The sequence below is a fragment of the Epinephelus moara genome, chromosome 22, assembly GCF_006386435.1.
Source record: "Epinephelus moara isolate mb chromosome 22, YSFRI_EMoa_1.0, whole genome shotgun sequence".
Lineage (NCBI taxonomy): Eukaryota > Metazoa > Chordata > Actinopteri > Perciformes > Serranidae > Epinephelus > Epinephelus moara.
The window spans coordinates 31,898,293-31,911,981 of NC_065527.1; the positions used below are offsets into that span (position 1 = coordinate 31,898,293).

The following is a 13,689-nucleotide window of genomic DNA, read 5'->3' on the forward strand; positions in this document are numbered from 1 at the left end:
CCCAGGGCCGCTACAATATGCTATCTACAGAGATAGCACTGGCGATCTGAACCGGTCAGTGGCGAAAAAAAGCACTTTTATATGGGACGCATTTGCCCCCATTACCGTTTTAGCTTGTTTCGCGGCTCAATACTGAACCAATTTTGGAACGAGTGGTACCCATGAATCATACGCACACATACACATGGGGAAATAGAGCCCAGGTTGAAAAATACCGAAGTTGTCCGTTAAAGCACGGAAAATTTCTGTGCCCGAAATGTGTTTGGGGGTTAGGAGAAAGAATGGAGAAAGGGGAGTTCATGAAAAGAAATTTCCATGTACACACACAAGAATCCCCCCAACGGTAGATTTTAGAGATTGCCTACTTCATGGTGGTACAAAATGGTAGACAGTAAAAATATTGTGACATCACCCATTGGTTTGTGGACCCTCCGTTTTGAAGCCTCGAGTTCAGCATTTAGGCCCTTGGTCACTAACAGGCGGACCGTGGTCCAAGCCCGGACCCAGACACCGTCCTACACGGACCCGGACCTACTGTATAACCACTAAATTATTATGGGATTTTAAATTTTGATGGAACGCTTCTATTTTAACCAGCGCAGCTTTTCTAGTCTTTACGGCATCGGTTTAGCTGATCAGGAAACGCACAGACCGATTGCATGCGAGTTAAGCCATTCCACATGATGCCACCCAGCCAAACAAATCTCTGCAATCAAGGTGAGGTGATTAACATTGCGACTCTGTATACAGTCAGATGTGAGAGGTGAGAGGCGAGTGATACGCGGAAAGATGATAGAAAAACAGTAAGATAGTAATACAGAAAAAGAAAGAAAGCGATACAGGGAGAGAAGACGGAGAGGAAGAGGCGAGTGAGCGAGGGACAGAGAGGAACACAGAGGAAGCTTTCCCAGGTCTGAGGAAAGTAGCCCTGTACATCTTGACCATGTTTGGGTCCACATACAGCTGCAAGGCAGCTTTCTCCACAATGAACATAATAAAAACTAAATATCGTTCCAGGCTCACCAATGGGTACCTGTACATGTGTATGAGAATGGCCCTGACACCATTCCAGTCCAGATTTAAAATCCTGGGAGGACAAGCTCAAACTCAGTTCTCTCACTGAACAACAAAAAGTAGGGAGTGGGAAAAGAGGGAAATAAAGAGAAACTGTAAAAGTGTTCAGTTGTTATTTATTTATTGTAAAATTGGTTGAGACTGTTAAGTCAAGATGTGAAACATTTAACAAACAAAAAGGAAAATTCAAGCTATTTTATTTTTTCTAAAATTAGGCACTTTATTTCAAGATGCACAATTTTTCAAAAAATATTTCATTTATTTTCTCCATTTTATTTTTAAATGCATATCTGAATAGTTTAGTGTTAAGTGACAATAATATTGTTGAAATGTTTTTGATTCGTACTTTCTTTATTTGATTTGACAGTCAGATGTTGATTACATGCAGACATTGATACAACTACTACACTATGTCAGCATTTATCACACTAAATCATATCACAAGTTAGACATTATGATGTTCCGGACCTTTGCGTAAGGAAATTTTCTCTAACTGGACCTCTTTGAATTTTAGTTGAATACCCCTGGTCTATAATATGGCCTATAATCCCACACTGGAGTGTCGTGATACTGCAGTAATTTGGTTCTTTGTAAAAATGCAAAGGCAGCAAAAAGACAGGACTTTGTAGCGGCCCTTAGCGCCACCTCTGTGTAAACAGAGTTGCTGACACCAACTCCAATCATTCCTACATGCAAGTCTTCATGTTAACTTAAAAGGTACAAACTTTTCAATGCCTGTTTCTTTGTTCTGGATTGCATAATACTGTTGTCAAAAGAATGTCAAATCAGTCCAAAAGATCACAACGGTGATATGAAAACAAATTTAATATTCACTGCAGTGCTTTTTCATGGCAACGCGCTTGTGCATTGCTGAGCTGAATTTCGCTAAGCCACATTGTGTAAAAGGTTTTTATTTTTGGACTACTTTATTGGTAAAAAATACAGGGTCCTTAATGGCTGTATACATACACATACAGCCATGTTATTGCTACACAACAAGAAATTACGCTTGAGTGTTTTCAACAGACATATAATTATCTACATTAGGGATGGCACAATATCAGATTTTCACATTGTGGAGTTCATCATAACAATAACATCTATAGAAAATTTAAGAAAAAATGAACACTTTCAGTCAAGTGCATCTTTATATTTGTTTATTGTGCATTTTGTCTCATTTTCTATCAAATGAATTACACTCAGAATACAAATGCAGGTAGGTGAGGAGTGAGTCTGTTACCATAACTGAAAAAAATAACTCTAAGAGCAATTACACTTTATGGATAGTGAAAAGGCAACCAGATGGTGTTGTGGGAGGGAGACAGCCAGAATGGGAAAGGAACAGAAATAATTTAGGAGATGCTGGATTATTTACACAATATTATTATGTGTCTTAATTACATGACATAAATGTTTAATAAAAAAAAAAGAAAAAAAAAAAGGTTATCATCAATACTGAAATTTCACGGCACCCCTAATCTACAGATAATCATTTGTCTATCTGATCTATTTTTTAATCTAAAAGGCCCTACGCCGGAATTTTAAAACATTGCCAGAGAACTCTGGGCTCCATTAAGTCTGTATTTAGGCCCTGACACACCAAGTCGACGGTCGGCTGTCGACCAAAGTCGGGCTGTCTGTTAAAGTCTGTTGGCCTAGTTTTTGCGGTGTGTCCCACACCGTCAGCGCTTTGGCGTCGGCGGCTTTTCAGCCGATTGAGCATGTTGAATCAGCGGCGGAGCTAGTTGGTTAGAGAGATCACTCTGATTGGCTGTTCAGGTTTTATTTTCTCGCCCCTGTATCGAGTGAATCTGCCTGTTGTGAAACCGGGGCTGACCGGTGCTTCCTCCTCAGGCTCCACTTCACTCAGCTGCCCACAGACCCGCTGCTTCTTCCCTCTTTAACCTGGATGACAAACCGGAGCTAGCTGGGAGTGGCTAGCGGAGCGTTAGCCGTAGCATGACCGGAGGGAAGCACAGCCAGTTAGCCTCTGCTAGCTTCCCAGCTAGCCCCGGCTCTCAGTCAGAATCCAAACGGAGAGCCGGGGCTGGCTAGGAGCAGCTAGCGGGGTGTTAGCCGCAGCATGTCCGGAGGGAAGGACAGCCAGTTAGCCTCCACTAGTCTCTAAGCTAGCCCCGGCTCTTCGATTGGATCCAACCGGAGCACCGAGCCCTGGTTTGTTATTCATGTTAAAGTGGAAAGAAGCAGCGGGTTTATCGGGCAGCTGAGTGAAGTGGAGCCTGCGGAGGAAACACCGGGACCGTCTGAATGTAATAGTCCGTGGAGATGCTGCGTTGTTCTGCTGCACAGATAGGAAACCCCTCGGCTGACAGGATGTACCAGTCACTCCGCTCTCTCTCACACAGGCGCAGAACGTACGTGCCACTTGGCCGTCGGATGTAGTCCGTGTAGTGTGTTCAAATGCAACTGACACAGGGCGACATGAGGCGATGCAACAGTTGGCTTTCGTCGCCGCTAGTTCTTTGATGACGGTTTGGTGTGTCAGCACCTTAAAGCTATAGTTGGTAATGTTGGAGAGCTAGCAAGATTTGAAAGTGGCACCTCCTCTAAGCTCCACCACCCTCCTCCCCCTCCCGTCAGTGCTCCGTCCAAAGCCATGCCCCCACAAACTTGAACGCGCATCCTGCAGTACACCGACAGAGAAGCTAATGTTAGCATTGGGCCCTGCAGTACACCGACAGAGAAGCTAATGTTAGCATTGGGCTGATACGAGCTACAAAAGTAGCTAAGTTGGCTAACGTAACATATTTCATGAAAATAACTAATCCCCCCGAAGCAAAACAAATAATTACCTGTCCAACAGAAAGACAGCAACCTCTGCATCACTTTTCAGGCCCTTCAGCTCCCTCAGTTGTCTCCACCATTCAAAAGCTGCACCGATGTTGACTCTGGTTTGTCCTCTCGCTTTATCCAAAGCCTTTTCCGTCGCAGCCTTTTCTGCCTCCGACTTTCTTTTCTTAGCCTGTTTAGCGGGGGCGAGCCGTTACAAGTAACGCTGGAAGTGGTACTTTTGGCCGCATTTTCTCTGCCATTGTTCAGCAAACTTATTCTGCTAACTCGGTATTTCTGCTGAGGAGTGTGCTGAATATTTCCGGCAAAGGTGACACGTGATGACTGCATGCAGGGAGGAGGGAGGGACAGAGGGGGGTGTGGACAGGACCAGAGCGATATAGCCTCGCGTCACCAGGCTCTTCACGTACGGGGAAGAGCCTGGTTTCCATTCACTCTGAATTTGTTTGGATTCTGGTTCCGGTCTAGAGAGCGGATCCGGAATTCACCAAATTCACCAAAGTAAAACTTTAAATTTTGGCACATCATCGATTTACAACAAAAGAAAAAGGTTAACTTAATGGCTTGGGGCTTTTCTTGTAAATTAAATTCTGTAAATTATAAAGTTTCACCGCATTTTTATTAGCTTGGTGCTTTTATTTTGAGGGAAAGACGCATCCATCGAATTCCGGATCCTGTCTCTCTCGCCCTGGCTCCGGTTCCTTACCAAAACGGCCACTAAACGGCCCCAGACTAAGAACGATATATAAGAACAAGACACGAAGGCATCTGATTGGTTCTTTCCACTCGCACGAGAGGCAGGGATTAGTCAGAGTTTTTACAGGCCTGCAGCTGCCACAGAGGTTGGATTTTTTTTTTGTTCCTTTTTCTAAACACATTATGTACTGACTACTCTCAGGATGGAAGGACCATTTCACCCAGTGTAACAAAAAGTGTTTCTGAACAGGATTACCAACTATAGCTTTAAGCTTCAATTCTAACTAAATTTGGCTGATCAGTATTGAACAAAGTCTTCTCCTCAGTACTTAATTTCTGCTGACAAAAAAGGCTTAACAAGCATCTCTGCAACTTCACTTATGACTGCTGCTCTCGCCAACACACTTGTGGTTTCTCAGATAACAGGGCCGAGTGAATTTTTTGTCGCAAACACTGCAACTAAATGGTTTCTCCCCCGTGTGGACAGTCAAGTGTCGTCTCAGAGTTACCTTTTGATTGAATCTTTTCCCACACACTGAGCAGCTAAATGGTTTCTCCCCTGTGTGAACAGTCAAGTGTCGTCTCAAATCTCCCTTGTGTGCAAATCTTTTAACACAAATTGAACAACTAAATGGTCTCTCCCCTGTGTGGACTATGAAATGTCTTCTCAAATCTCCCCTATGTGCAAATGTTTTCCCACAAACTGAACAGCTAAACGGTTTCTCCCCTGAGTGGATTCTCATGTGTCGTCTACGATTTCCATAGTCCGTGAATCTTAGGCTACAAACTGAACAACTATATGGTTTCTCCCCTGAGTGAATAGTCAAGTGTCGACTAAGATCTGCCTTCTGTGCAAATCTTGTACCACAAATTGAGCAACTAAATGGTTTTTCCCCTGTGTGGACTCTTGAGTGTCGTCTTAGGTTACGATGGTGTGTGAATCTTTCACCACAAACCGAGCAAATAAATGGTTTCTCAGGTACATGAGCGTCATTGCTTTGCAGAGAGTTTAAACCTGACTGAGGTTTCTGAGTGTCCTCCCAGTCTCTACTGTCATCAGTCTCAGTTTCAGAGTGTGAAGTCTTGTCATCAGTATCTGGTTGTAAAGGACTATCTGGATCTGAGTTCCTGGCTGGATCTGGTCCTCCACAGTCCTCTCCATCAGCTCCTGTTTCCATCTGTTCAGTTTGTCTTTGATGAAGCTGTGAGGACTGAGCTTTCTCTTCGTCTTCTTCTTCACTCTTCACAGGGACAGGAGTGACTGTGAACTCTATTTCAGCCTCCTCCAGCCCTTGAAGCTGCTCTCCCTCCCGACTGCTCCAGAGTTCCTCCTGTTCTTCTTTAATGTGTGGGGGCTCTGGTTCATCCTGGTCCAGACTGGAGCTCCACTCTTGCTGCTCAGGAGGAACCTCTTCTTTAACCAACAACGGCTGCTGGACCTCTGTGGAGAATATTGTGATACATACACCCTCATTAGAAAACTGCTATTTCATGTTAACACTGAAACCATGGACACCACTTCTTTCTTATTGTCCAGAAAAATGCTTCACATTTTGTATAACATATTTGGATACTACAAACTGCTAAGTGACAAACAGCTATCTGACAAAGTTTCATTTAGGGGACAATTAAGAAAAAGTTAAAAGAACTAAGATTAATCATACTGACTGTGCATTTACAAACTGATCCACCATGTAATGAAGGCCATCTCTTTACACACTTTTCACACTTACGAACAAATATCTACATATAATCAAATGTATTTATGTCAAAAGTGAGAAATCGTGCCACTTTTCTTTTCAACACAACAAACTATGCCTTTGAATCATTCTAGGGCACAACTATTTTTATTATCTTTTTATGTGCCGATTATTTTTTCCAAACAATCAAGTAATCGTTTAGGGTAATTTGTAAAGCTAACAAAAACAATCTCACATAGCCCTGGGCCTTGCTTCAAATTGTGTTTTTTTGTTTTTGGTTCAGTCAATGATCCAAAACCCAAAGATATTCTGTTAGCCATAAAGGAAAGCCACAAATCCTCACATTTGAGAAGCTGCAACCAGATAATATATGGGATTTTTCCTTGATGAAATAACTTAAACAATTAGTTTACTATCAAGCTGCCAAATATTTCCCATCAGTTGACTATATTATTAAACGCCTAATTGATTCAGTGCTAAACAAGAAAGCAGTAGAGTGCAGATCTCTGTCAGGTGTCCGTGTTCCAGCTTCGACTCTGGGCAGTAAACAGGGTGCAGCTGGGGCTGGTGGAATTTTCCCTCCCAGCTCTGTTACAGTCAAAATGGCAGCAAAGACATAAAAACCAGGCTTTGCTTTTATACCATGTCCGACCTAATTTTAGTGAATCAAAACAGACAGTGACACTTCTTGTTTTTAGCCTAGAAAAATGCCTTGTACTCTATGCTTTTGCTACGTCGTTTTCTGAGAACTTGTGGCCCTCAGTGGCTAGTTAAGAAAATGGTATAAAATTGTCTATAAAACAGGTGTTACACCAACTGTGAATCACCAAAACCGCAAGAAGTTCTTGACTATTCAGTACTAGATGTCCCCACAAAATATTAGGCTGAATGGTCCAGTACTATGCAAGATTAGCTGTGGACAGACAGGTACAAATGCACATACATACGTTCCCTTCCAGGTTTAGGTCTGACAGAGAAAATTACTCTAAAATTTGTTTTGCATTTATTCACACTGGAATAATAAGGTTCCATTATATAGGCACTCATGGCCATTGTGTTACAAACCAGATACTCTACATCATTAAAGGGGCAAAAAGCGAAATCGTTTCATCGCTAGGTTTGCTGTTGTGCACTGCCTGTAGACCAAAACAAAGTGTGTCATGAGCCACTCCTCCCTCTACCTCTGCTCTCCACCCCCCACCCCACTCGCCTCATCTGTGCAGCCGAGCACCGCAGCATCTCCACGGACTATTACATCCAGACGGTCCCGGTGTTTCTTCCGCGGGCTCCGCTTCACTCAGCTGCCCGATATACCCGCTGCTTCTTCCCACATTAACCTGAATAACAAACCAGGGCTCGGTGCTATGGTTGGATCCAAACGGAGAGCCGGGGCTAACGTTAGCTGGGAAGCTAGCGGAGGCTAACTGGCTGTGCTGGCAGCTGAGTGAAGTGGAGCCTGAGGAGGAAGCACCGGTTAGCCCCGGTTTCACTACAGGCAGATTCACTCGCCACAGGGGCGAGGAAATAAAACCTAAACAGCCAACTTAGTTTGGCTTAGTTTAGCAGTTAGCGATGTCTTTCACTCACTCTCAGTCTCTGCTGTGTTTAGCTATTTCCCTGCTTTCCTGTTAGCGTTAGCACTAGTCGGCTGCCACACTAACGTCCCTACTCTTCTCCGTGAGCCAGAGCCGTGAGCCCACGAGCCCGCCAGGCTCACGGAGAAGAGTAGGGACGTTAGTGTTAGCACTAGTCGGCTGCCACGCTAACGTTCCTACTCTTCTCTGTGAGCCCGTGAGCCCGCGGCTCATGGTTCCGGCTCACGTAGAGTAGGGACGTTAGCGTTAGCTCCTGGAGTTAGCACTAGAGCTACTACGGCTACTGGAGTAACTTACAGCTATGGAGCGCTTCAACCACTGAGCCTCGCCTCCATCTCTGCAAATATATTACATTTATTACAGGTACCATCATCATTGAAGTAGGCAGGGGAATAGCTAAACACAGCAGCCAGGCTGCCTGCCGGGCTACATTTTACAATGCTTATTGCAAATGTTAGCTGGGCTGCCGGGCTACACACCTAACACAACTGAAACGCCTGACCCATTGCTGGGACCGAGCCGCTAATAACTCAAGCTCCGGACATTAACCCATGCTACGATTGTAACATTAAATTTAATTGAATCGACATAGCGGCATGTACCTAACATTATTGTAACACTAATTAAAACAGACATTTGACTCCGCCATTTCACTTTGAAAATACGCGCTGCCATTGCTCACTGGCAATTACAACATAAGGCAATATTAGTCAGTAATTAATGGCAGCAGATGGTAAGTCTGTTTGTTTGAACTGAAAATAAATGTCAGTCATTTTTAATGGCCCCTATGAACCATCTAAGTCTTAAACGTAAACCTCAGAATATGAGCATACAGTGTTATCGCTCATTTATGCTCAATGTTAGATACTAATATAAACACGGAGGGAGCCTTCTGTGTGTACTCTGTATTCATGTTGTTCATCTCTTGTGCATGTGTCTTATGAATTCAGCTTATGAATATAGCTGAACTGGAGCAGTACCACCGGAAATCTTGGGGGCACTGTAGCATAGTTCAAACAAGACAGGACAGTAGTAGGACACCAGTTTTAGGACATTTTAAAGGGCACTATGTGAAATTCAGAGTATACAAGTTGTCTGAACATGGTTCTCTTTGTGGAAGGGGCTGAGTCGGCAGCTAGCCACTACCCGTACCTCCACCTTAAACAGCACTACACAACATCAACAGTGCTGACAGAGCTGATGGTGTTAACCTGGGGGGGAACCAGATGGTGGGTGCTACACTTTCGTGACGATGCCATCCCTATATCAGCCGTAGCTCCATATGAGCTAGCCAGTGGGATTCACACATGCACTAACATGCACTCGCAGATGGACCAGCTTGCCACAACAATCCATAGAGAAGCCTGAATTTTAACACAAACAGAGGTAGCATGACTTCATTCTCTGCTCAGGATGCTATTGCTCCACTGTATCTTTACATAGCAAATAGCCGTTTGGTGCTAATTTTCTGAATGTTGCATACAGGGACTTAAATTTTGTGCAAATCTTAACTCCTTTATATTGAGCCCACTCCCCAGAATAAATGTTGGCATTGTAAGTTTCTGCAAACCATATATATATGTACATTTCATATCAACATTTCTAAAATTACGTTATTATCTCATTTGCATGAGCTGACTTTGTCATCAAGAGGTAGAGGGGATGTTGGATGGCGTGATAGCTAGGCGAGGCAGCTGTCAGGCTGCAGACAATAGTATGAGACCAACAAATAAAGGTGATTGTTTTTTAGCGAGAGACTGCAGACTTTCCAGCCGAGATTGTGGCACTAAAACCGGAATTTTTAAGGCAAAATACTATCATCTCTTAACCATGACAAAAGTGGGTTTTGTGCCTAAACATAGCCACACAGCCACATGTCCACTATATAATAAAATACAGATGTTAAATATATTTTATTCTACAGCAATGCATAATATTCTTTAAGATCATCATATGTTTGTAGTGTTGCTGTCCTGTAAGAACCACATATCTCTATAAAGTCAACTGTATGAGCTCAGGAAAACAGCCCTACTTATAGATTTTTGATGATGCATTTTCCAGCTGAACCAAGAGGGTTTTTTCGAATCATCAGATCTAATCTCACCTCTGGAAGAATTTTTCATGCATCCCGGGGGAGAGTGGGGGCATGGAATCTGAGTGGGCCACGTTCAAAGCCTCCATTTTAGAAGCAGCTGCTGAAAGTTGTGGTCAGAAAGTCGTTAGTGCCTGTTGTGGCAGCAACCTAAGAACCTAAGAGAAGGAAGCCATGAGGCTGAAGGAGGCCTTTCAGGCTTGGTTGACCCAGGGGTCTTCTAAAGCAGTAGAATGGCCGACTGGCCAGAAAGGCTGCAGCTGTGGCAGCGTCCAAAGCAAAAACCCAGGTGTGGGAGAAGTTCAGGGGGGCTATGGAGAAGGACTTTCAGTTGGCCTCAATGAACTTCTGGGGAACCATTAGACGCCAAAAGAAGGGAAAGCAGGGCTTGTCTCAGGCTGTGTTTAGCAGGGGTGGAGAACTGCTGGGGGTTCAAGCTGTTTCACATGTGTGCCAATGCTGTGTAATAGAGGTTGAGTCAACGTTGCTTACAAATTATGACTTGGTTCTAGAGGCAAGTCAGTGCATTCAGTGGGTTGTTTGAGTCATTAGGTTCTGCAAGTGTATCGTGACAATACACAACAATACACTGAGATTAAAAAAAAGGTACTTAAATTGTTTTTTTAAAAAGGAAAATACTTCAGTACTTCAACTCAAGTAATGATTTGACTCAGCAACCTGCACTTGTCTTGGAGTAATATGTAACCAGGAGTATCTATACTTTGACTCAACCAATAGAGTTGTATACTTACTTACTGTAGTCTTTGTGGTGTGTTCATGCAACCTTTTGACCAAGACACCGACAATGTGAGGTGATGCAATAGTCAGTCTTCTTTACCGCTAGTTCTTGGACATCAATTTGGTTTGTCTGGGACTTTAAGACTACAGGTTTGGTTCAGGTTTAGGTGGAGGGGAAACACATCAAAGGGGAACCAATCTTCGACACAACACAGGCCTTAACTTAAGCCATGTAAAATTTGGCCATGCCAGCATAGGCCTATTGGTTTCATTGGGGTTTTAAAAGTTGAGTGTAGTAAAAAATAAACTACAATGTCAGGCAGGACATCATAAATGCTAGAAAGTAGAGAGAGCGTGTACTGCAGTAGGCAAGGTCAGCAATCTCAGCAATTTGATTAAAATGACCTGATGACCAAAACTTTAGTCACAACATATGGCAGCATTGAGTTTCATTGTAGTTCAAAGACTTTTTAAACACACTCTGTTAAAATTTAGCTATTTTCAAGTTATTCCTGTAATTGATGTTTCTTCCTCAAAATTTAAGCACTAAGCTTAAGGACCTTGTACAAACCCCGCAAACATTCAAATTCAAAATCGCCACATCTGGGGATGCATGGAGTAATTAAAGCTGTCGGAACACAGTATTATTAGCGTATTATTAGCGTCTTTACTTATATTAACTGGTTTCCCAGCCGTTTTAGTGATAATAAAAACAACGAAATTGTACAAACCTGCTCTGTGTAACCGGACAGGGTTGTAAACAGCGTCCAGTAGTTTCCGTTGTCGGTGATTCTCTTTTGAACTGAACTCAAGTTTCTCCTCGTACTCTGCTATCGTTGTTTCAAACAGCTCAAAGATCTCTTCAGCAGCCGCAGTTAGTCGCTGGTTGACAAAAGCTCTCAGCATTTGAACTTTAGACATTTTTAGTAAATCACAGCAACTTTTCCTCCAGACACACTCCTTTAAAGACGGTTTGTTCACTCTGATGTGCGCCGCGTTACTGGATACCGCCGCCTCCGTCTACTTCCAGAGAGCAAGCTAACTTCATTAGCTTCGTACGACACCGAAGGATGATCTGGGCGTTTTAAATTAGAAAGGACCGTACAGACTCCATTCAGACAGGTTTATCTAGACATTGTGGGTCCACAAAAATACAATTTGGTCTCTATTGAATATTCACTGTGACTAGAGCTGTGTGACCGAGTTCTATCTCCGTCTAATTCCAGCTAGCACGCTAGGCTAGCTTCAGTTAGCATATTTAGCTAACGGAGTCTGCCGTGAACCGTCCTGAAAACTTACAAAAAGTCCACTTAGACAAGTTTATCCAAACATACGGGCACTGGTGATTCACTCCGATGGTATCAGATAAACTAGGTGCGGAAACAGCAGGAATAGCGGGGGACAAAAGGGTCTATAACAAGGCACCAGGATAAACCTCTTTCACCTCTTCTTCTTCTCCTTTTTGTTTTACGGTGGTTGGCATCCAGCGTTTGGTGCATTACCGCCACCTACTGCTCTGGAGTGTGGATCAGACAATAGATAACACGCCTTGACGGCTGTTAGAATGAAATGATCTCAAGCTTGCTAGAACTGAGAAAGAATCTGAGCAAATCAGTATCTTGTCTTGTCTGGATTTTTCCACCCATCTTAAAGCAATCAACACAGCCAACATTTCCACCGTGTAGACCCCTAACACATTACATGTTCTTCTATTAATACCAACTGCTTTTGCTGGTACTGCCACCCCAAATCCTGTCACTCCTGTCTCTGGTTCTTTAGCTCCATCCATACATACCCATATACAATCACTATACTTTCCCATTACATGACATTTAAAAGCATTAACCAAGTCTATTTTACCTTTTTCTTTTCTTTTAAGCTCTAACAAATACCAGTCTACATCTGACCATATAAGCAACCATGGCGGTATCACCGGATACACTACTGTGGGGCTTATCCTCACTCCTAAGTCTCCTAGTTCAATTGCCACATCATTTCCTACCCGCCCAAAATTTTCCCTCTGATTCTTCCCATTCTCCCAGCACTCCTGCAGAACTTCTTTTGTTGGGTGAGAATCACTGTGTCCCTGCAAATTTGCCCAGTAACTCACCATCAGTTGCTTCCTTCTCAATCCCAGTGGCATCTCTCCCATCTCTACCTGTAAAGCAGGTACTGGTGATGTTTTAAAAGCCCCACTGCAAACTCTCAGTGCCTGTGCCTGAAATAGCCTGGCATATTGTTCTTCTCACTACTGCCTGTGCCCACTTATACTGGATTAAATGTTGTATGTTATGGGTTCTTTTAAGTTGTCTAAATTCTCTGTTTCTCTTTCTAACAGCCTGACAACATTCCTCTGTCCACCATGGAACCGGTTTCCTATTCATCTTATTTTTACTCCTGGGAATAGCTCCCTCTGCTGCCCTAATAATTCCTGAGGTTATCTGATTGTTTATTTCCTCTATATCTACAGAAAAGTGAATTCTTGTCATTGTTTCTTCACTTAACTCCTAGAACGAATCCCATTTTGCCTTTACAAAACCGACTTTGAGATTTGTACATTTGCATTTGCTTCCACTCTGTCTCCTACCAAGCATGACACTGGGTAGTGATCACTACCTACAGTTGACTCTGTCCAAACTACCCAGTTACTAACTCCAGCCATGGGACTAGACACTAAAGTGATGTCTAATGCTCAGACTCAGTACCTGCAGTTATGTATACCCTGGTTCCTCTCCCATCATTCATACATACCAAATTCCTTTCATCCATTAATTCTTCAACTACTTTCCCATTTGAGTCTGTTTGTGAGTGTGCTGCATTGACAATGAGCTGAATTTTAACATTTTTTGATTTTACTTCAGCTGTACTGTTGACCACTCCTGCAATGAATCTCACTGAGTATCCACATATATGTGTGTGTGTGTGTGTGTGTGTATATATATATATACATATGTGTGTGTGTGTGTGTGTATATATATATATA

At 43.0% G+C, this 13,689-nt stretch overlaps 1 protein-coding gene across 6 annotated transcripts in view; it reads right to left on the minus strand.

Moving 5' to 3' along the window:
• The window catches only part of LOC126384325 (gastrula zinc finger protein XlCGF57.1-like), a 52,472-nt gene that overhangs the window by 27,063 nt on the left and 11,720 nt on the right, over window positions 1–13,689 (minus strand). Inside the window, exons 1-2 of one of the 6 annotated variants that reach the window (XM_050035325.1) lie at window positions 11,438–12,374; window positions 3,765–6,022 (exon numbers count right to left, since the gene is read on the minus strand). The exons of 2 other annotated variants lie outside the window; for them this stretch is intronic. In XM_050035325.1, the coding sequence (XP_049891282.1) occupies window positions 4,956–6,022; window positions 11,438–11,627 (1,257 nt within the window). In that variant the 5' untranslated portion in view covers window positions 11,628–12,374 and the 3' untranslated portion in view covers window positions 3,765–4,955. Of the gene's footprint in view, window positions 1–3,764; window positions 6,023–11,437; window positions 12,375–13,689 lie in introns of those variants that run through there. 3 more of the 6 variants (XR_007569256.1, XR_007569254.1, XM_050035323.1) reach the window with 3 other exon arrangements.